Source organism: Astyanax mexicanus, chromosome 25 (genome assembly GCF_023375975.1).
Source record: "Astyanax mexicanus isolate ESR-SI-001 chromosome 25, AstMex3_surface, whole genome shotgun sequence".
NCBI lineage: Eukaryota > Metazoa > Chordata > Actinopteri > Characiformes > Acestrorhamphidae > Astyanax > Astyanax mexicanus.
The window spans coordinates 10,693,702-10,717,129 of NC_064432.1; the positions used below are offsets into that span (position 1 = coordinate 10,693,702).

Genomic DNA, 23,428 nt, shown 5'->3' on the forward strand with positions numbered 1-23,428 from the left:
GTAGAGAGAGAGAGAGAGAGATGGTGAGTTTGGTAGATAGAGAGAATGTGGTCAAGAGAGATAGAGATAGTGTGGTAGAGAGAGAGACAGAGAGAGATAGATAGAGAAAGAGAGAGAGAGATAATGTGGTATAGAGAGAGAGAGAGATAGAGTGAGATTATTAATATCTTATTCAGTTATATATATTTATATGTCTTGTTATTTTTTTTTACCTTTTGTATATTAACTTCTTGTTTCATTGCTTTGGCAAAAGTTGTTAATTGCAATTCATGCCAATAAAGCTATTTTAAATAGAAAAAAAAGAGTGAGCTAGTGTGGTTGAGAGATAGTGAGAGTGAGAGAATGTGGTGGAGAGAGAGAGATAGGGTGATAGAGAGAGAGAGAGAGAGAGTGGTAGAGGGAGAGAGATAGTGTGATAGAGAGAGAGACAGAGAGAGAGATAGTGTGGTAGAGAGAGAGAGCGAAAGAGAGAGAGAGAGATAGTGTGGTAGAGAGAGAGAGAGAGAGAGAGAGAGAGAGAGAGAGAGAGAAAGCAGGAGGAGAACAGTGAATAGTTCTCCGCATCATTCCAGATGGCTGGGTTTGAATGGGCAGTAACGGGGCTGTGTGGTGGGAGCGGACTCGCAGCTCCAGCCGCTTGAATCGCTGTAGCGCCGCTCCGGAGCCAGAGGCCCGCCAGGCGCAGCAGCGTACCCGGCCGGAAGCGCTTCACACTCGGCTTGGGGTAAGTCAGAGCGCCGCGGGGGGGACGAGGGCTAGCGCTGCGCCCGGAGCGCTTCACTGCTCCCGCGTTTAAGCTCCCGCAGCCTCGCGGTGATGTGGGCGAACTTTGCGGGAGTGTGAGTGTGTGTGCAGTGTGTGTGTGTCCGGTGTGTGTGTGTTTAAACCCCCGTATGGTATTGTATACCTGCTCCGCTGCTGTCCAGAAAGAAGGCGCGGGAGATGCGATGCTCTGGAATGTCGCGCGCAGCGGCTCCCGCGAAAACACGCTCTCGCGCTGGATTTAAAAAATGCCTGCGTTCAAAATTTCTAACAGGTTTTAACGGATTTATCCGCCGTGTTTGCACTTGCGGCTGGTTTACGCTGGGTTTAAACGACAAACTGGCCACGTTAGTTGGTGAAACACGTCTATTTGATCGAACAGGCTGATTGAAGCTCGAGGCGCCATTTTTCAGTCGAAAAAGTGGAAAATCTGAGGTAAATCTCTCTTAAAAAGAGTATTTTTCCATGTCTTGAGGAATTGTACAATCAGAGACTGTCTCTATCCGATGGTATCTGGACCAGTTTAGGTGTAGAAGGGATTGTGAAGGCAGTTGGCAGTCAGTTCGCTCAGAAACTTTTCTTAAAAGCTTTACCTGAACTCTCTGGATTTTCAACCTTTACATTTTTTCTTGCTTTTCGAAGCCTGACCGAAATGAACAGATCAGTAACAGATACATTTGATTGATTGTACAGGCTTGATGCATCATTTTTCAGTCCTAAAAGTGGAAAATCTGAGGTAAATTCCTCCTAAAAAGAGTATTTTCCATGTCTTGAAAAAGCCAACATTACCTGAACCAGTTTAGCTATAGAAGTGATTGAAAAAAGGCTGAAACACGGTGGACAGAAACACCTCACCTGTGTGAATTTTTTATCTTTACATTGTTTATGTCTTATCAAAGCCACACAAAGGTTATAGATTTGTAATAGATGCATTCAATTAATTTTACAGGCTGATATAAGCTTGAGACACTTTTTTAATCCAAAAAGAGGAAAATCTGAGGTAAAGCCCTCTTAAGAAGAGACTTTTTCCATGTCCTGAGGAATTTTACAACTGGTGACTGTCTCCATCTGATGTTACCTGGACCAGTTTAGCTGTAGAAGTGGTTGTAAAGGCAGTTGGTTGTCAAAAACTTTTCCTCACAGCTTTACTTTAGCTCTGTGAATTTTCAATCTTTACCTTTTTTCTTGCTTTTCGAAGTTACCAGATAAGGCTTGATGCATCATTTTTCAGTCATAAAAGTGGAAAATCTGAGGTAAATCTCTATTAAAAAGACTCTTTCCATGACTTGAGAAATTTCACAACCAGTGACTGCTTCTACCCAGTGATACCAGGACCAATTTAGCTCTTGAATGGATTGTAAAGGCAGTTGGTGGTCAGAAACATTTCCTTAGTTCTGTGAATTTTTTATCTTTACCTTATCTATTCCTTATCAAAGCCTACTAAGGTAACAGATTTGAAATAGAGACATTTGATTGATTTTACAGGCTAATTGAAGCTCGAGGTACCATTTTTCAGTCCAAAAAGTGGTTAATCTGAGGTAAATCCCTCATAAAAAGAGTCATTTTCCATGTTTAAAGAACTTTTACAACCAGAGACTGTCTCCATCCAATGTTACCTGGACCAGTTTAGCTGAAGAAGGCAGCTGGAGGTCAAAAAAGTTTCCTCCCAGGTTTTCAATCTTTACCTTTTTTCTTGCTTTTTGAAGCCTGACCAAAGTTAATAGATCTGTAATAGAGACATTGGATCGATTGTCCAGGCTGATATAAGCTTGAGGTGCCATTTTTTAGAGCAAAAAGTGGAGATTTTTTCTATTGTCTTAAAGGAATTTTACAATCAGAGACTCCATTTAACATTACCTGGACCAGTTTAGCTGTAGAATGGATTGTAAAGGCAGTTGGTTGTCAGAAACTTTTCCTCATAGCTGTTTCTCAATTCTGTGGATTTTTTTTTATCTTGACCTTGTTTTCCTCTTTTCAAAGCCAGACCAAAGGTTACAGATCGATACTAGAGACATAGGATTGATTGAAAAGGATGATTTAGGCTTGAGGCACCATTTTTCAGTCCTAAAAGTAGAAAATCTGAGGTAAATCCTTTTTCCATGTGCTGAGAAATTTTACAGCTGGTAATAACATTCATTAATGTACATCAGTGAAGACTTTATTAAACAATTAAAGAATGCCTAAAAGAAAAAAAGTAAGATTGATAATGTTAACGACAAAGATATCAATTAATAATTAAGTCTGAGAGACATTCTGATACATTCATAAGAACTGTTAATTAATGAAACTTTACTTTATTGTAAAGTGGTACCCACTAATTCTACCAGTTAAGTGAAAGTTGTTGTAGCCCACAGCCCACCAATCTTCCCCAGCCCTTCTCTCTGACAGGAGTGTCCAGGCGCCGCCTCGCGGGGGAGAGCGGGGGTCCAATGCACAGCAGGAGCTCAAGCACTCAAAGCAAGATTTTAGAGAAGAAATAAAGAAAAACAATGAAAGCCGAAAAGGATAGAAATGAGAAAACACACAAGAAAAAAAAACAGAAAGAGAAAACTGTGAAAGGAAATAGAAAAAAAGAAAACTAGCGGAAAAGAGGGATGCAAGAATGATAGATAGCAAACAATAGAAACAAGAAAACAAAAAGGAAGGGTTATTTAAAAAACATGACAAAACAGATCAGAAATACAAAGAGGGAAGAAATGAAAAACATAAGAAATGTAAAGAAGTAAATGAGAAAAATCAGGTAAATCAAACACAAATCAAGGAAAGTAGCCTACTCAGGAATAATGATATAATTCAATTAAATTAAATAAAAAAAGGAAGAATAACAGTAGATTGAAAGATAAGTGGAAAAGACAATGAAGTGAAAAGGAAAAAAAGGAGAAAGAAATAAAAAAGAAAACCAACCAAAATGTTAAAATAAAATAAAAAACCCTGAAAAAGCTAAAGATGTTAGCCATAAAAAAATAATGCAGAAAGGAAAATTTAGATAACAATAACGTTTGGATAATTTGGGTGAACAAGAATTAAAAGGAAAAAAAATCATGGGAGACAAAAATAGAAAGATATGCTGTGAAAGAGGTGAAACTAGGAAGAGAAGATACGGTAGGAATCAAAGAAAAAGAAGTTTGGAAGCAAAGCAGTTCCTTTTAAAGAACTGTGGAAAAGAATGGGAATACTGGGAAAAAATATGATAGACATAATGAAATACATGGTGAAAGATTTGAAGATGGGAACAGCAGGGCAGGAAAAGAAGGAGAATAGGAAAGGCAAAAAAAAGATACAGGAGAAAATAACTTGGGTGACTGTTTCTTTGTAGAGGAAAAGAAGAAAGAGAAACAGGAGGAAGATGCAAATGGAAAAAGGGGAAAACTTGAATAAGAAAGAAAAGTTGGGAAACGAATATAGGAAAGTTTTATCAGACAAATATGGTAAAGATAATGAAGTATAGGAATTGGAAAAAGATACTTGGGAAAAGGTGAGAATCAAAGCAGTTTATTGGGAAGAAATATGGGAAGGTACCAGGGATGTTGGGAGAAATAGAAAAGACAAAAATTTAAGATAAAGGATTACGATAAAGGATAAACGATTGGGTTGTGAGAGTAAGATATAAATGGGAAGATAGGAAAAACATGAGTATGAAAAGTATTGTTCAGGCAAATATGGACAAGTACAATAATACTGGAAGGAATGTGACAAAGACAATGATATATAGGAATGAGAGAAATATAAAGAGAAACAGAGGATCTAGGAAAAATAAGGAAAACTTAGATGTTTAATATTCCGCAGCCCACTTCCTAAATCTTTTAAGTTACATTTTTTTAATGAATTTAGGAAGGTCAATGGGACATGCCAGGATTTACCCAGTGGGAAATGTAAGTTTAGTGCATGCATAGGGGATATGTTTATGAATAGCAATGGATATGAGGAGGGAGTGCGTGGAGGAGCGAGCACGCTTGGAGTTGTCCCGAGTATTGCAGTGTTGACTTCATGTTCAGGGGTAGAAGATTGTTTATATGTCTGGGGAAAAAGAAACGAATATTAAGGTGTCTCTGCTCTGTGGATCCCGGCTCATTTCAGTTTCATGCGAGAGCTTTTCCCGCTGCTGGGCTGTTCTGAGGATAAATATTGCCTTGAGATGTTGTTTTTGTGGACTTGATTTAATCCTGTGTGTGTGTGTGGGGGTGGGCGAGCGAGCGAGCGAGTGTGTGTTTGTGTAATGGTCTCCTCTCCGTCAGAGAGCCACCTTGGGGCTCTTATTGGCTTGCCCCCCCTTCCTCCACTTCCTATTTATGTCCGACCAATCATGTGGGCCCTCGGGAAGTGTTGGCCACAGCTGGTGAAGTGTTGATTGAAAACAACCCCAAGGCTGACGGCTCAGTTTGTCCCTCAAGAGCACCCTTACCCTCCCTTGATGAGCACCCGGGGGGAAGCGAGGAGACGCGTATACACATGTTCACATAGACACGTAGATCTTGTATGGTAATGAGTCCAGAGACTGACAAGACACATGTCTTTGTTTTCTTCTTCCAACAGGTTGGAAGCCGGTTCCTCTGGAATTTCAGGACCATGGACGGCGCCCTTTCCGGCTAGAGAGTTGGGAATTGTCCGAGTAAAGTACCCTTTCTTGTAGTCTTGCATCGTCTTGTATGTCATAAGGATAGAACGTCTAAAGAGGCTCCATCCTTCAAAGGACTGTTAGCCCACACAGTGCGATGGTCACATGACTGCAGAGTGATTGCCAGTCAGCCTGCTTCACTGCTTCACCTGGCTTAGTGACAAATTGGAGACTACTCCCTCCTCCCTTCCGCACATGTGCGGCATCTGCCATGAATCTGGCCGTGAAGTTGCGGAGGAACTTGAGGAGGCTGGTCATCCTCCTCGCCACCTTCTGCATGGTCAGTGTCATCATCTCTGCGTACTACCTGTACACGGGTTCCGCACAAGAGCTGGACTCGGCAGATCGCGGCATCGGCCTGGACTGCGACGACCTGCGGGCCTTCCCTTTTAGGCAAGCAGAACCGCGGACCCCGAAGCCCATGGATCCGTCAAGGAAGGACCCTGTGGTTCTTGTCTTTGTGGAGAGCCAGTACTCCCAACTAGGGCAGGATATCATTGCCATTCTGGAATCCAACCAGTTCCGCTACCATGCAGAGATCGCCCCAGGCAAGGGCGACATCCCACCGCTCACCCACAAGGGCCGTGGGCGCTATGCACTGGTCATCTACGAGAATGCACTCAAGTATGCAGGGATGGATGCATGGAACCGGGACTTGCTGGACAAGTATTGTGTGGAGTACAGTGTGGGCGTCATCGCCTTCCACCGTGCTAGTGAGAACTCCCAGCCTGTCCTGCACCTTAAGGGCTTCCCACTAACGCTACGAACCAACCTAGCACTGCGAGACTGCTGCGTCAACCCTCGCTCGCCTCTACTCTACGTTACGCGAGCAGAGGTTGACCGGGGACCACTCCCTGGCGAAGACTGGACAGTGTTCCAGTCGAACCACTCCACATATGAACCTGTGCTGCTGGCTAAGCCGAGGCCCAGCTCGGATGATGCAAACAAGCCCACGCAAACAGGATTGCACGGGCTCCAGGCCACCGTGGTGCAGGACCTGGGCCTCTATGATGGGGTACAGCGGGTGTTGTTCGGGCAAGGCCTTGGATACTGGCTGCATAGACTTATACTGGTGGATGCCATTGCTTACCTCACAGGCAGGAAACTGTCGCGGTCTCTGGACAGATACATCCTTGTGGACATTGATGATATCTTTGTTGGAAAGAAGGGGACAAGGATGAACGTGGACGATGTGAAGGTAAGGGCGTTATTGTCTTACCTTAAACCAGGTTTGCTTTATTTGTTCACTCAATGCTACAGTCGACATGAATTTGGGAACTAATGAATTTGTAAAAGGAACCCTGATCAAACTCTTAAAGCCAAAAAGAAACGCCATTTCTGTCATTTTGGTTGAGAACCTCAGGCAGTAAACAGCAGGAATTCGACAGTAGACTTTGTTTGAAGGAGGGATCTGTGGCAAGTCAGGGTGTGTCTACAGCAAATCAGCAGATTAATTTTGTGCTTCCAAGAACTAGCTTATTTGTGTTTTGTCACTTTGGAAAACACTTGTGGGCTGTGTCCAGTAAAAGCTTATTTGCATAAAAGTGACAGAGCCCTTAAAGAGCTCATTCTGAAAGGAGCTGAAACTGGGAAGAATAGAGCTGATGAGATCTCTTTATGTTACAGTGATTTTCTGAACTTTTTCTGACCTCCATGAACATGTTTTAAAAAGCCCATATCATGTGTTATTTTATTCTATAAACTACAGGCAACATATTTTTCAAATGCCAAATAAAAATATTGTAATTTAGAGCATTTATTTGCAGAAAATCTTTATTATTTGCAAATCTTTCAGACCTCAAATAATGCAAAGAAAACAAGTTTTATATTCATAAAGTTTTAAGAGTTCAGAAATCAATATTTGGTAAAATAACCCTGGTTTTTTAATTACAGTTTTTTTAATGCATCTTGGCATCATGTTCTCCTCCACCAGTCTTACACACTGCTTTTGGATAACTTTATGCCTTTACTCCTGGTGCAAAAATTTAAACGGTTCAGTTTGGTTTGATGATGAGCCATTTCTCAAGATTCATGTTACTAACACATATCGAAATACTGAAAATGTGTTTAAAGCTCGTATATCTGTTATAGAAAATAATAGGTAAAATATTTTAACCAATGTCTGAATTTTCTTAATTAGTAAAAACTTTGTTGTTTTTGTTTTGCTATTATATTACTGTTGTTTGTAAGCGTTAATTGTCGCAATAATGTGTTTAACAATATATCGTCGTATCGTAGTAACGAGACCTTATCGTGACAGACCTACACTTTTTCCTACCTTGTAAATTGAATATCGAAGTCAATCAGACCGTGAAGAAAAGACATTAGGAATCATGTAGTGACTTTTTTAAGGTTTTTTTGTGAATTTTGGTGCCCTTATTTGGGGTTCTGTTAACTTTTAGCAGTTTCTGAGGCTCAATAACTCGAAAGAACTCTTGCTTTTCCTTTCCTGTGTCGGTCCTGATGAGTGCCAGTTCCATCTTAACATTTTTGATGGTCTTTGCAATGACTGCACTTGAGGATACTTTCAAATTTCTTGATTTTAAAGTCATATTTTCTTTACTTAGTTGAGTAGTTCTTGACATAATATGGATTAGAATCTTACTCAAATATTATGGGATAGTCACTGTATACTTGTAACTACCTTTTCACAACTTTACAACTGATGCTCTCAAACTAACATTAAGAGACAAGAAATTCTTAAAGAAATGAACTCTTGACTAGTTCAGCACAGGTGTTAACTGAAAGCCTGAATTTCAAGTGACTCTACCTCATAAAAGCAAGAGGTGCTACTTTAAAGGGTTTAAAATATAAAACATATTATGGTTTGTTTAACACTTTCTTGTTTTCTAAATATTTCCGTAACTTTTTCTTTGTAGTTTGGCTGACTTTAGTATTAATCTACAATGCAGAACATTTTAAAATAATGAAAATCCACTGAATTTATGGTGTGTCCAAACTTTTGACTGGTATTATAATGTAGCCACATTTAAAACAACTCATCTGCAAGAGATTTTCCATCATAGAGAAGGACCATTAAACCAGGCGTGGCACCATTTAAGCTTTCGCACGGTTCACTGAGTTGTCTGTCGCGCCTTCGCTTTGTCGAGAGGGTATGCAAACGACCTCTTTTCTGATTGGCTGCCCCTGTATTGTGACTGCTGCGCAACCCATAATGAAAACGTCTCATTTGTCCAGTTTGAGTGAGCAGGGATTTGCTGTTGCATCGGCATTAAAACGTAATAAGTACAGTGTATTTAGTTTGCAGATTACTTTTTACTAGGGGTGGGCGATATGGCCCTAAAATGATATCATGATATTTGATGGTATTTTTACGATAAAAATGTTGGCGATATCATTGCGTACGGTGCAATATGGCACACCCCTTCGTTTTACCCCTCAAAATGAGAGTTTTTTTTACGCTTACTTTGATTTGATTTGATTGCAGACAATCAAATTTGTTTGGTGAACTTTAATAAATAATCTATGGAAGTTGTTAAAGCTGAAGTTTGGGATTTGGAGGTATTAAGGGCGCTCTCTGATAAAAATAGGTAATTGTGGAAATCATTTTAAACTGGGCGGGTGTGATGCGGTCTCCTTTCACAGCGAGGAATCCGATTCCAGGTTATGTTCAGTCAGAGTGAGAGAGAACGGTCACGAAGCTCTCTCCACTGTTCAAACGCCAATCTGATATTAATCTTGGTTTTTATCGCGGACTCGTATTACGTTCCTTTTTGGCATAGGAGCTTGCTAAACTCCTTCGTTTCTTTGTTTTACTATGGATGAATGAGCCCTTCTGAAGTCTCCAATGCTCCACCAGCCACTTGCGTTCAGTAAAACTGAGCCGGATCCTCTTTCAGAGGCTGTACTGTGACATAAGTACGTAAAGACGCGTGGCGTGGTCAGAAGAACTCCCGCGAAAAGCGACCCGGCACCCCAGTTTTTAGAATAAATATATTAGGCTTAGCAGGGATGGACGTTCCAGCACACTGGTACCATTAAATACTATATTTTATCCATATTCTTTTCCACTCAGAAAGGCTCCTGCTTTCAGTTTAGAAACAAAATAATAAAGACTCACACTTTAACAGTGAAGTAAAAAAAATGTATATAATAATATTACAGAAACATTTATCACTATCCAGTACTATAAACACAGTCTAGACATATTTCCTCAATGATTCGATCCTTTAATAAAGTTTGCAGTAGTCAAATAGTCAATGTTATTTATTAAAATGTTCTATTATCCAATTTGGCGGCTTTGCTACAAACATTTTACACAACTTTACAGACGTCCTACAAGTTTTGTTACAAGTACTGTATTTTTTGGACTATAAAAACACAGATTCCTCTCCTGAAAACTAATTATTTGGGTGAGTAAAGCGCTTCCGTTTATTTACAGTAAGCTTAGATTCTCAAATTTCTCCAGCACTAAGGCTGGAGCATTAGCATTAGCGGCTAAATGCTCCAGACGAATATCTAGCGCTTAGCAGGTAATGCTAATGCTGCTCCAGCAGTGCTAGCTGGGGTTAGGAGCAGGCTACAGGCTGATAATACTCACCTTTGAATGGGGAAATAGCAGTTAGTGGCTAATGCTAATACTGCTGGAGAACTAAATTGAAACTCCTGTATAACTCTGTACTTTAGCAGAGTGGTTTTACTGCTACTTAATACCTAACTGATAAAATTCATACATAAGTCGCACTGGATTAAAAGGCGCACTGATGATTTTTGGGAAAAAAATAAAGGATTTTAACTAAAATTATAAAGTAATAAACTGAGAAAAAATAACTTTTTGAGTAAAAAAACAAAAAAATTAATGTCACAAAAACATGAAATGTTGCATTTTTTTAAAAAGTTGCATTCTCTTGTTATGCAAACTACCTGAATCCTGATATAATTTTAACCGTTGTTTCTACTGATGGTCCCACAGCATTTTGTAGTTTGGGTATCAGTATCGAAAAATTTCAAACAATATTTTTGATTGATTCTTTCTCAATTAAAATAGTTAAAAAGAACTTGCAAACAAAAGGAAAACTCACAGTGCTTTTAACAGGAAATGAAAAGTGACAAACTCAGAAAAATACAATTTTTGAGTAAAAAACTAAAGAAATTATGTTACAAAACATGAAATTTTGCATTTTTTTAAAAGTTGCATTCATTTGTCATCCTGACTCAATGTTTCTACTGTTGTCCCCACAACGTTTTGTAGTTTGGGTATCGTTGTAACATATTTAAAGCAATATTCTTGATTGATTCTTCCTAAAATAAAATTGTAAAGTAATAAACTGAGAAAAAAATAACTTTTTGAGTAAAAAAACTAAAAAAATTAATGTCACAAAAACATGAAATGTTGCATTTTTTTTTAAGTTGCATTCTCTTGTTATGCAAACTACCTAAATCCTGATATAATTTTAACCGTTGTTTCTACTGATGGTCCCACAGCATTTTGTAGTTTGGGTATCAGTATCGAAAAATTTCAAACAATATTTTTGATAGATTCTTTCTCAATTCAAATAATTAAAAAGAACTTGGAAACAAAAAGAAAACACAGTGCTTTTAACAGAAAATTGAAAGTAACACACTCAGAAAAACAAACTTTTTGACTAAAAAAAAAAAAAAAAAAAGTAGTCATACAAACATGAAAGCATTTTGTAGTTTGGGTATCGGTATCGAAAAATTTTGAAACGCTATTCTTGATTGTCTCTTTCTCAATTAAAATAATTAAAAAGAACTAAGAAACTAAAGGAAAACACACAATGCTTTTAACGTAAAATAAAAGTGACAAAATCAGAAAAACAAACTTTCTGAGTAAAAAATTTTACAAATAATGGTACCACAGCATTTTGTAGGACAATGTACTGTAGATGATTTTATGCATAATGTCCCCTTTGCTAACCACCCTTCCAGTACTAGATCAGCTCTGACTGATGGGTGCTCGAGATCTGCTATCATGTGTAAAAGCACTTTTTCCTCTCAAAAAATTCACCAGCACCCTCCTCTCGACACACCGTAGCTCAGAGTCAGAGCTAGAGTAGCTTTATGCTCCAAAATAACCTTAATTCAATTACATCATTTTACCAAAAACAGCCTGCACAAACCCAGGCTTACACATAGTACGGTTTGGTTCACAGTGTAAATAATGTGTTTATCGACTTTCTACATATATTACTTCCTTATTAGGGTGAAATTCTTACTTAGTTAAAGCTATATGTCATATTTTTCGCACTATAAGGCGTACTGGATTTTAAGGTGCTCGCTATGCTACACTAGTAAGGCACAAGGGTTTCACCATGATTTCCTTTCCTAATTCAGCAGGTCTCGCCTCTGAATGTCGAGACTGTAAAGCCAAGCTAAGCTAAGTAAATAAAACTTTAATTCTTAAAAAAAAAAATAATAATAAAATATATATATATATATATATATATATATATATATATATATATATATATATATATATATATATATATATATATATATTAGAGACCGACCGATATGGGTTTTTCTAAGGCCGATGCCGATACCGATCATTAGTGGTCAGAGTCAGCCGATGGCCGATGTGACCTGCCGATTTTTAGGGCCGATATGCTATCGTATTATACTTATTTGGCATGCTTAAAATCATACTAGTAAGAGGAGGAACAACAGTTGTAAACTTCACACAATTTATTGAAAATAAGGTTAGCATTTTATAGTGACTTTAATGTTACTATATCACTATATGTTAATAAAAAAAATATTAATTTTATTTAGATTGTATTATCCATAACATTTTATTTTATTCATTATATAACATATGTTCTATATACACTATATATTCATGTTTATAGTAGAAATATTATGTTGGCTATTATATAAAATTTACTGTAGGGGCCTACTAATTAACAAATGTATGACTTGTTGCAGTCTGTTAGTCTATTAATTATTCATTTTAATATGTTTAACAGAGTGCAAGAAGACTTCCATAATGTGACAACTTTAGATAGTTACTCCAAAACGGCAAAGCTCATTTCTTCTTCAACTCCATGCAGTTGAAAACGAATGGACATGGGAGGACAATGTTATAAAATGTTCACATTAGGGCTGCAGCTATTATTTTACAAAAATGGGTGACGTTTAAATTAAGAATAAAATGATAAATAATGCAAAAACAGACAGGTGCTGTAATTTAAATATAGCTTTATCTGTTTTTTTTTTTCTTCTTCAAATGAGCTCCTTAGCCAGAGAAACGCGTCTCATCAGCTGTACTGGAGGTTCGGTGCGTGAGCGGAAAATGAGTTGAGAAAGCTGAAGAGCGCGGACTTTATAGGTTCAGGATAAAATGAGCTTTTATCAGAAAAGTCTGGAGGAGGTTCTAAAGTAGAACCCGACAAAACAGAAAATTCTTTAAACCGCTTTAAACGGGTGAGTTTTACAGCAGAACAGCAGGAGGCGGCATGATTTAATGTCTGTTTGTAGTGAAGGAAAAAGAGATGTTTTATTTTAACTCCATTATTTTAGAAACTATTTGTTTTATTAATTCGTTTACAATAAAGCTTATTTATATATAAGGAGAAGTACAGTCCTCTAATAATCCTGACTAACCAGTAATTATTATTTCAGCGCAGCTGATGCTGCGAATATCCTTAAACAGTTTTAGTCCTGCCCTTTTTCATTTCGTCTAAAAATAATTTAAATACTGAAAATATCAAGTGTTAATTTGATTTTATTTACTTAGATTTTCGTTTCTGAAGAAGAGACGTCAGTTATTTTATACTAGAGCTTATAGATAGGGCTTGCCTTGCATAGTCAGGGCGCATTCCAAATGCACTCCTGCCATCAACGCTAAGCATAGTTTCGTTTGGAGAGAAATGCTACAACACCGATGCAGTTGAAATTCTATTCTTTTTCAGTAAATGAAGCAACATCACAGATTACTAATCATGAGAGAAAATATAGACTTTGGGACACTGGATTGTAAAAATGGATGCCTTACCCGTTGAAAGTCTTGCTCACTCTTGAAACCTTGCGCTGCGTTCCAAGTAGCTGCCCGCAGATGTGCCGGATTAAAATCGGCGCGGCCAAATAAGAAAATCGGCCGATGCCGATTGATAAAAAAATAACAAAAATCGGCCGATTAAATCGGCTGGCCGATCGATCGGTCGGCCTCTAATATATATATATATATATATATATATATATATATATATATATATATATATATATATATATATATTAAAGCCAAATTAGTGCTGGATGTTAATCTACACAGATTTCTCTCCTGAAAACTGTTTATTTGGTTGAGTAAAGTGCTTCCGTTTATTTACAGTAAGCTTAGATTTGCAGATTTCCACTAAGGCTAGTCGCAGCTAGCCTCAACAGAGCTACACTGAGGAACCCTGAGTGTTTTGGTAAGCCAGGGCGATATTAGTTAGCGGTTTGTCACACGTAGCTTGTTTTAACATGGTAAACATGCAGACTACAGTCCGATGTACTCCCCTTCTGAATGATGAAAGAGCTAGAGCGGTTAGCGGCTAATGCTAATGCTGTTCTACAGCAGTGCAATCCGGGGTTAGCAGCAGGCTACAGTCTGACAATACTCACCTCTGAATGGTGGAAGAGTTAGCACTTAGAGCGGTTAGCAGGTAATGCTAATGCTGTTCCACAGCAGTGCAATCCGGGGTTAGCAGCAGGCTACGGGCCGATAATACTCACTTCTGAACAGCAAAAGAGCTAGCGCTTAGCGCAGTTAGTGGGTAATGCTAATACTGCTCCAGTCTTGAGTCTCAGTTCTGAAGAACTAAACTGAAAGTCCTGTATAACGTTGTACTTTAGTGGAATGACTTTACTGCTCCTTAATACCTGACTGGTAAAATACATACATAAGACACATCAGATTATAAGACACACTGACAATTTTTGGGAAATTGAAAGGATTTTAAGTGAAAAAATACGGTATCTAAATCTGTAATCTGTGCAAATTGCACAGTAGTAGAGACACAATGCACTAGGGTAAAAATGCTAACACTGTGGTAGTGATGCTTGTCAAAGGCTAATGACTGACACACTGCTAGTATAGTAGAGTTAAAGGCACACTAGGTAGGATTTTCTTGATTATTGGACTTTTTAAAGAAGTGAAATTACAGCTTGAAACTCACTGCAGCGCTGCATTGAGGTGTATTAGGAGGAATAGCAGTCCTCTCGTGTCTGTGACGGAGCTCCTCTGAGCTCAAACCAGACTGTAAGTTTTCCTAGGCGGCCGCGACCAACGCTCGCGAGAACTGCGCCTCTTTCGAGAACTGCGACCTGCTTTCCGACCTGAATGTAGTTCTAAGAGTTTTACAAAGACTACAAAAACCCGCTATTTGGAGTTGGTTAATTATTTACAGAAGCTAACTAATAGTGATGAGCACAGCAGTTCTTTTAGAGGAACTGAATCATTAGAATCGGTTCACTAAAAAGATTGGTTCAAAAGATTCGTTCATTTGAGCAAATCTTTTGTGCTGTTGTCTGTTAAATGTTTAAAATGGTAATAAGAGAGTTATAAGGTTATTAAAACATCCAGAGTGTAAATATGTGAGGTATAATTCAAGTGAAAGTGTTTGTTTTAGCTGCTAAAGCTTTAGGCGATTAGCATTTGCGATTAGCATTAGCGATTAGCGGTTAAATGTGTAAATATATCATGTTAAGTGTAAAATATGGCTGTTTAAATGGTAAGCCTGCAGTAAATTGTCCCAAACAGAAATATACATTTTAGATAGGGCTTGTAAAAGCCTTTACTGATACTGTGTTTTTGTTTTAATATTATTTCATGCTGTGCTTGTTTCGTGGTGAGGGCTAACAGTGCTAATCTGTAAACATGCTGTTTTATCAGTTGTAGACACAGAGGAAATGTCTTGTTTTAGTCGTGATTACAATACAGTAAACATTTCATGCTTAAAGAAACCAATTATTTTGATAAGTTGAATATACTTTAAAGATTTAAGGAAATTGGTTGCCTTTAAAAAGTTTAAAAAGTAATGGGCAATGAAAACTTTAGTAGAATTGCTCAACAATTCTACTTTCTATCTTGAGTTCCGAGTAAATAAATAGGTTAATTTCTTCTTACTTTTCTTTTTAATTCTGTTTTACTTATTTATTTATTATCATTTTTTTATATTAATAAACCTTGCTTTCAGACTCTAAAAATGTAGAGCACGGCCTGTCATTATATAACCATATAAAAGTAGAATAAATTCTACTTAAAACGGTTGAGGTTACAGATGTCCGTGTGTGTCTTGATTAAACTGTGTGAAAGACTACTGCAGCAGTAAAACTGTACTGTGTCTTTACTGTACTGTGTGTGGAGCCTACTCGCCCTCCTCCAACTGAGAGAAAAAAAGAAAGAACAGAACATTGTGCCTGGTTAACGCAAGTAAACACATTAAACAAAACAAAGTTATCGTCATATATCCGTTTACCGTACTTTTCGCACTGTAAGGCGCACTTTAAATACTTCAATTTTCCCAAAAATGCCTTGTATGTTCCTTATAATCCGGAAAAACCAAGTCAGGTATTAAGGAGCAGTGAAGCCACTCCTCTGAAGTACAGCGTTATACAGGAGTTTCAGTTTAGTTCTTCAGGACTAAGACTAAAGTAATGTGGTGTATTACAGATCACTTGTATCACTTTGCATCACTTTTTGAAATAAGATATTGTAAATGTGATGAATTAAACCAATGACTGACCACAGACTAACCTAAAACTGGCATAGGTCTCTCTGCTGTACAAAAAAAAAAAATCGAGAATCGAATATCGAGTATCGAATCGTGACCCTAAAATTGAAAAAATAAAATCGAATCGATGATTTAGAGAATTGTGACACCCCTAGTTTTTTTGTACTTCTGATTAATTTTAGTTTAATTGAGTTTAACTGCCTTAAATGTTTAAGGCGGTTGTTTTTGTGTGTGCTCAGGAGATTATGAGTGTGTTAAAGAGGAAGAGAATAAAAGTGTGTGTGTGTGTGTGTGTGTAAGAGTGTGTGTGTGTTTCCATGAGTTGGAGTGGGTGTTTGAGTTGGCCTGGCGGAGTATAAAGAGGCTATTTAGAGCAACAAGAGTAGTTAAATGGTGTTCAGTCACTCTTTCACGCACTCGTTCATTCTCTCCTTTCCCACGTTTACCCCCCTCTATCAGCCTCTTCAGCAGACTGAGAGGTCGCGCTCGGCCTATTGTGTGATGACTTCATGACTGTGTGTGTGTGTGTGTGAATTTGAGAAGATTCATTCAGTTTTTCATATAGATTTAATTTCCTTAAGTTTGTTAAGTTTTCCTTCTCTTTCATATCCATTAAGGGTGTCACGATTCTCTAAATCCTCGATTTGATTTTATCTCCGATTTTAGGGTCACGATTCGATTCGATTCTCAATTTTTTTTTCCTTTTTTCTTTTTTTACAGCAGAGAGGACTATGCCAGTTTCAGATTAGTCTATATGGTCAGTCATTGGTTTGATTCATCCAATTTACAATATCTTATTTCAAAAGGTGGGCTTGATATAAGTGATGCAAAGTGATACAAGTGATCTGTAATACACCACATTAGGCACTAATGGTCAAATTTAAATTATTTAATTAAGAGATATATGTAATTCCATCTAGTGGCTTTTTTTGGTAGCAGCAGTGTGTGCTATTAAAACAGCAATGTGCAACATAACAAAATAAATAATAAAAAATACAGGAACAGTCATGTACAAAATAATAGAACAATTAGAGCCTTAACAAACTGAACTCTATCCTACTATAACAGTTAAACATGAAAAATAAGACTCGGTCCCTGAGAATGACATGTTTTTTCTTTAACAAAGATATATTATTAGCTTTATCTGAGAGAAAGATGCTCCTTAGATACCAAAAGGTACCAAAACTATTAACATATTTGATGCACACACAAACACAAAAAAGCTTGTCTAGGCCCTGTAGAAGGCGAAGTATTGCCAACAGATAATAATTAACCCGGATAAACATCCTGTTTAAGATTATCCACATCTCAGTCAGACTTTAACCAGGCCACTCCAAAACCTTCATGTTTAGTGTTGGGCGATTTTCGATTAATTCGAATTACGGTTTTAATGTGATTTTCAAAATGGAGTAATCACGATTTTTACGATTTTACATTTTATCATTAATCTAAAATATCCAAAAACGCTACTAATTTCTGAAGTGTTTGTTTGTTTTATCTTGGTTAACGCTGCCTCCCACAGACCACCCCGCGCATATATTTTTAACCATTCCGCTCCGAAGACTGAGCTTGCACCAAAAAAAAGCACTTTTGACACAAACACCCGGAGGGATAAAGCATGTCATCGCTGTCCAATGAAAAAAAAACTTATCTCAAAAACAGCAACTTTACAGGAAAGAGAAAATAACATGTAAACTTACAATGGAAGTCAATGTAAAAAGAGTTTAATCCAGGTCATTTTGAAGAGTTTCTATTGGTCCGTTCATCAAGAATTGTAAGGGACAGTTTGTCTATTCAAATTATGTAGTAAGCTAAAAATCGACATAAATGGAGAAAAGTGTTTTTTTATTGGACAGCGACAATATATTTATCTAGAAATAAATCACAGGATCTGTGATTAATTGTAGAAACCAATAATAATCACTTTTTCAAAGTTTCTTCTGTAATTGTTTAGTGCATTTTTCTCAATTTTCAGTCACATATATATATATATATATTTTTTTTTTTTTACAGGTAAACCTAGTTTTTAACCATTTCTTTGTTATCTGTAGTTTGATTTTTAGTAGGCGAAAAAAAACTGTTTAGAATCGTTTTTAAGCCATTCACAGGTGGACTTGCTTGTTGGGCTTTGGGTCATTGTCCTGCTGCAGAACCCAAGTATGCCTTAGCTTAAGGTCATGTGACCATTTTTGTGGGTGGAGCTTCGGGACACGGTGAATAGAATGTTTCCGTTCTGCACAGTAAAGTTGTGAGTGGTATCAGTGAATGTAGTACCTCTGTATTGTAGAGTTGGTTGATAAAGGTTCATAAAGTAGTCCCTGGGTTTTTGAGCCACATTCAGTTACTGTTCATTGCAAGTGGCAATTATTGGGTCCGGGCGCAGAAGTGCTTTTAGGATGCTAGTTGAGCAGAAATGGTGGACAGTGTGCTTTGCTACATGACCTGAGTTCCATAGCTGTTGAAATTTTAGCCTCGGAGTAGACTAGACCAGGAGTTCTCGACCTTTTTTGGACAACTTACGGACCACTTAACCGCCTGCAAAACTTTCTCTTTCTTATAATTGAATCATTAACACTGACCTTAACTGAGGCTGTAAGTGAGAAATGCAGTTCTTTAAATGTTGTTCTGGGTTCTTTTGTGTGTGACCTCCTGGATGAGTTGTTCATGCCCTTTTGGAGTAATTTTGTTCGGTCGGCCGGCCACTCCTGGGAAGGTTCACTAGTGTTCCATTTGTGTTTTCTCTATTAGTGAATAATAATAGCTCTCACTGTGGTTCTCTGGAGTCCCAAAGCTTTAGAAATGACTTCGTAGCCTCGTATCCAGACTGATATATTTCACGACGACGTTGTTTTCTCGTCTTTAGTAGCTGCTAACAGCTACATCTACTGGATTCTGTACTTCACAATGCAATATAACACAGTGTTACAGGTGTTTGACAGACGTGAAGGAAAAAAAAAACAATTCATGTTTATGCAGCGCTCAATTTAGGATGTCATTACAGACAAAAATACTAAAAGACTAAACTGCGGGAGGAATTATACGCACACACACACACACACACACACACACACACACACTCCTACAGCGAGGGGTGAGAATTCCATTTGCAGCCAGATTGCGCTGCAGATGTTGGGCTTATTGCTGAAAGCTTTATAGGAGGTCCTGCATTTACAGCACTAAATGCTACTTGCAGCCGCTTCCTGCTTCAGCGAGAGGACGTTCTGCACGCAGCCACTCATGTAAACATGAGAACAAGATGTTTATTAGGTTATATTTAGCCGTGTATCTATATTTATATATTTCTCTATAATTTTATTTTAAAATAGCAGCTTTGAAATCGTGTTGATGCTCTATAGGATTGGCAAGAACCTGGGGATACAGTGCGTATCACAATACAGATATCGTTACGATTCAGTGTATTGAGATATATTGCGATACTGTAAACAATACGATATATTGCGATACTGTAAACAAGACAGCATTACATATCAAGACGATATTTTGATATTTTGTGATACTGTTAGCGTGATATTTTAATATATTGCGATTAAGATGCTATAGTGCGATACTGCAAGCAAGACAATATATTATCATGCGGCAAAAGAGACGATATATTGGGATTCTGTAGACAGGATGACACATTTGACTACTGTAAGCAAGGTGATAAATTGTGACACTGTAAGCCAGACTATATATTGGGATACTGTAAGCAGGATATATTATAATACTGTAAGCAGGAAAAATATATTGTGATACTGCATGTAAGATGATATAGTACAATACTGTAAGCAGGTCAATATATTGTGATTCTGCAAACAAGACGATGTATTGCGATACTGTAAACAGGAAGATATATTGGGACACTGTAAGCAAGACAGGGTTTTAATATATCAAGACGATATATTGGGATACTGTAAGCAAGACAATATTTTGATATATATTGATAGTGAAATTATATATTGTGAAATGATATATTATGATACTGTAAGCAGGGCGATATATTGAGATACTGTAAGCAGGACAATATATATTGAGATACTGAGACAAAATACTGGGATACTTTAAGAAAGACGATATATTATGATACTGTAAACAGGACGATACATTGTGATACTGTAAAGAAGACGATACATTGTGATACTTTAAGCTGGACGATATATATTGGGATACTTTGAACAGAGCGATATATTGGAATACTGTATGCAAGGCGATAAATTGTGACACTGTAAGCAAGACTTTATATTGGGATACTGTAACAGGATATCTTGGGATACTGTAAGCAGGAAAAATATATGCAAAACAATATTTTGATATATTGCGATACAACAAGCAAGACAATATTTTGATATATAGTGATAATCTAAGCAAGATGATATATTGTGATACTTTAAGCAGGACGATATATTGGGATACTATAAGCAGGATGCTATATTGAGATACTTTAAGCAGGACAAAATACTAGGATACTGTAAGAAAGACGATATATTGTGATACTGTAAGCAAGACGCTATTTTGATATATTGTGATACTGTAAGCAACACAATGTATTGTGATGCTATACACAAGACGATATATTGGGACACCGTAAGCAGGACGACATATTGGGATACTGTACGCAGGATGACATATTGGACTACTTTAAGCAAGGTAATAAATTGTGATACTGTAAGCAAGCCAATATATTGGGATACTGTAAGCAGGATATCTTGGGAGACTGTAAGCAGGAAAAATATATTGTGATACTGTATGCAAGACAATATTTTGGTATATTGCGATACTACAAGCAAGATGATATTTTGATATATTTGATACTACAAGCATGAAAATATATTAAGATACTGCAAGCAAGATGATATATTGGGACACTGTAAGCAGGATGATATATTTGGTTATTCTAAGCAAGACAGTATGTTGATATATTGGCATATGATGATATTTTGATATCTAGGGATACTGCATGCAAGATGATATTTTGATATATTGTGATACTGTAAGAAAGACCATATATTGTAATACTGTAAGCAAGAGTAAGTGGAGTATTAGCAGTATAATGCAGTACGGTGCAGGATTAGCAGTATCGTGCAGTATTAGCTGTATAGTGCAGTATTAGCACGACAATGTAGTATAGTGGAGTATTAGCAGTATAGTGCAGTATTAGCAGTAGAGAGCAGAATTAGCAGTATAGTGTAGAATTAGCAATATAGTGTGTTTTATTGCTGTATAGTGCAGTTTAGTGTAGTATAGTGCAGTGTAGTGCAATATTAGCAGTATTAGCAGTACAGTTAATCATTGTGCAGTATTAGCAGTATAATAGAGTATGGTGCAGTATTACCAGTACAGTGAAGCATTGTGCAGTATAGTAGAGTATAGGGTTGCAGCGGTAACCGGTTTCACGGTATACCATGGTATTAAAATGCACGGTTATCATACCGTGTGTGTTTGCTTATTACCGGTAAAACGCAAGCCAGCTGAGAAATAAATAACGAAAACTGAAAGTGAAACTTAACTAACCTATTTATAAGCGCTGTTTTCACTTCCGCAGTTGTACAGCGGAGGGTGTTGTGCCGATTCTGTCCGCGAAGCGGGAGTCGGATTGAGCAGGGAGTCGGATTCGGCATAACAGCGGCAGCGCGGCAGCACCTCGCGGCCCGCAGTGTTAGTTGTAAGCGCTCGCGCTAGCCGCAAAATACGACAGAAAACACTGAGAAACTGCAGAATTATGTACTGGACTAAAATGAGCACGAGGAGATAAAAGAGAACCTTTACCTGTGAGTAGCTCATATCAGAACAAATCTCTCTCTCTCTCTCTGTCTCTCTCTCTCTCTCTCTGTCTCTCTCTCGCACGTGAACTTCTCCGCACTGTGTTTAGCTGTTCTTAAAAATCATTTTAATTAAATAATTGTTCTATGCTTCTATGTTAGTGTTAATTTACATAATTCTGATCATATTTCGCTCATTCAAACAGCCTGAAAACAGACTTGTAATCTTGTAATCAACAAGCTTGTAATTAATGTGGCCGTTAAGTCACAGTTAAAGGAGGAAATACATCAAACCTGTTCTCCCATCTCCGAGAACACCACCCCGCTGTGCAGCGCAAAGTATGTGTTCAGTTTATAATTTTAATCTGAACCTAAATAAAACCTCTTTGTAGTCGTGCACAACCCATGCGGTAAGCGCCCGCAAAAGCACTGAGTTATCCGAAATTTGGGCACGCAGGTACAGGCGTGAAGTGCGTGCTATGATGGATTCGTGTGTTCGTGTAAAGGTCCTGGCCGGACTGGATGTGAAAGACGCCATTCATTTACATGCGTTCATTTTCAAATTCTGACGTGCCTGTTTTTCATATGTTAAAACCAGACTCGCTGTGAAAGCCTTAAAATAGAAATATCTAATGTGAGGATCATGTCAGAAATAAATCCCCTCTTTCTGCAGTATCTGGTTATATACCAACTTTTTTATATATATATATACACTCTTAATGCCCTTAAGAGTAGTGGAAAAACATGGTTCCCTTCACCTGATGGTGTAGTTTCTACAATAAATAGTTAATTGAACAAAAAAACTTTGTTGTGATTTCTTTAAGGGTCAGTTTAATAATATATGTAACAAACTGTGATACCGTGATAACCGTGATACCGCGGTATTTTCCGAGACGGTTATCATACCGTGAAAATCTCATACCGTTGCAACCCTAGTAGAGTATGGTCCAGTGTTAGCAGTATAGTAGAGTATGGTGCAGTATTAGCAGTACAGTGAAGCATTGTGCAGTATTAGCAGTATAGTAGAGTATGGTGCTGTATTAGCAGTACAGTGAGTATTAGCAGTATAGTAGAGTTTGGTGCAGTATTAGCAGTACAGTGAAGCATTGTGCAGTATTAGCAGTATAGTAGAGTATGGTGCAGTATTAGCAGTACAGTGAGTATTAGCAGTATAGTAGAGTATGGTCCAGTGTTAGCAGTATAGTAGAGTATGGTGCAGTATTAGCAGTACAGTGAAGCATTGTGCAATATTAGCAGTATAGTAGAGTATGGTGCAGTATTAGCAGTACAGTGGATGTCCTGCACAAAAACAAAAATAAGCAATTGGATATGCACCTTCTGCACTATAGAATAGTATATTTCAGTATAGTGTAGTGTAGTATTAGCAGTCCAGTGGATTACAGTACAGTATTAGCAGTATTGTGTAGTATAGTGGAGTATTAGCAGTCCAGTGGATTATAGTACAGTATTAACAGTATAGTGCAGTATTGTGTCGTAAAGTGCTATTTAGAGCAGTATTAGTAGTATAGTATGTTATTAGCAGTGTAGTGGCTTATAATGCAGTAATAACAGAATAGTGCAGCATAGTGTAGTGCAGT

At 37.6% G+C, this 23,428-nt stretch overlaps 1 protein-coding gene across 2 annotated transcripts in view; it reads left to right on the forward strand.

Annotated features, from left to right (window-relative positions):
- Window positions 1–537: 537 nt before the first annotated feature.
- Window positions 538–23,428, forward strand: part of ndst3 (N-deacetylase/N-sulfotransferase (heparan glucosaminyl) 3) — a 186,640-nt gene continuing 163,749 nt past the window's right edge. Inside the window, exons 1-2 of one of the 2 annotated variants that reach the window (XM_022681787.2) lie at window positions 538–724; window positions 5,296–6,575. In XM_022681787.2, the coding sequence (XP_022537508.2) occupies window positions 5,589–6,575 (987 nt within the window). In that variant the 5' untranslated portion in view covers window positions 538–724; window positions 5,296–5,588. Of the gene's footprint in view, window positions 725–752; window positions 1,198–5,295; window positions 6,576–23,428 lie in introns of those variants that run through there. The other variant, XM_049472364.1, reaches the window with a different exon arrangement.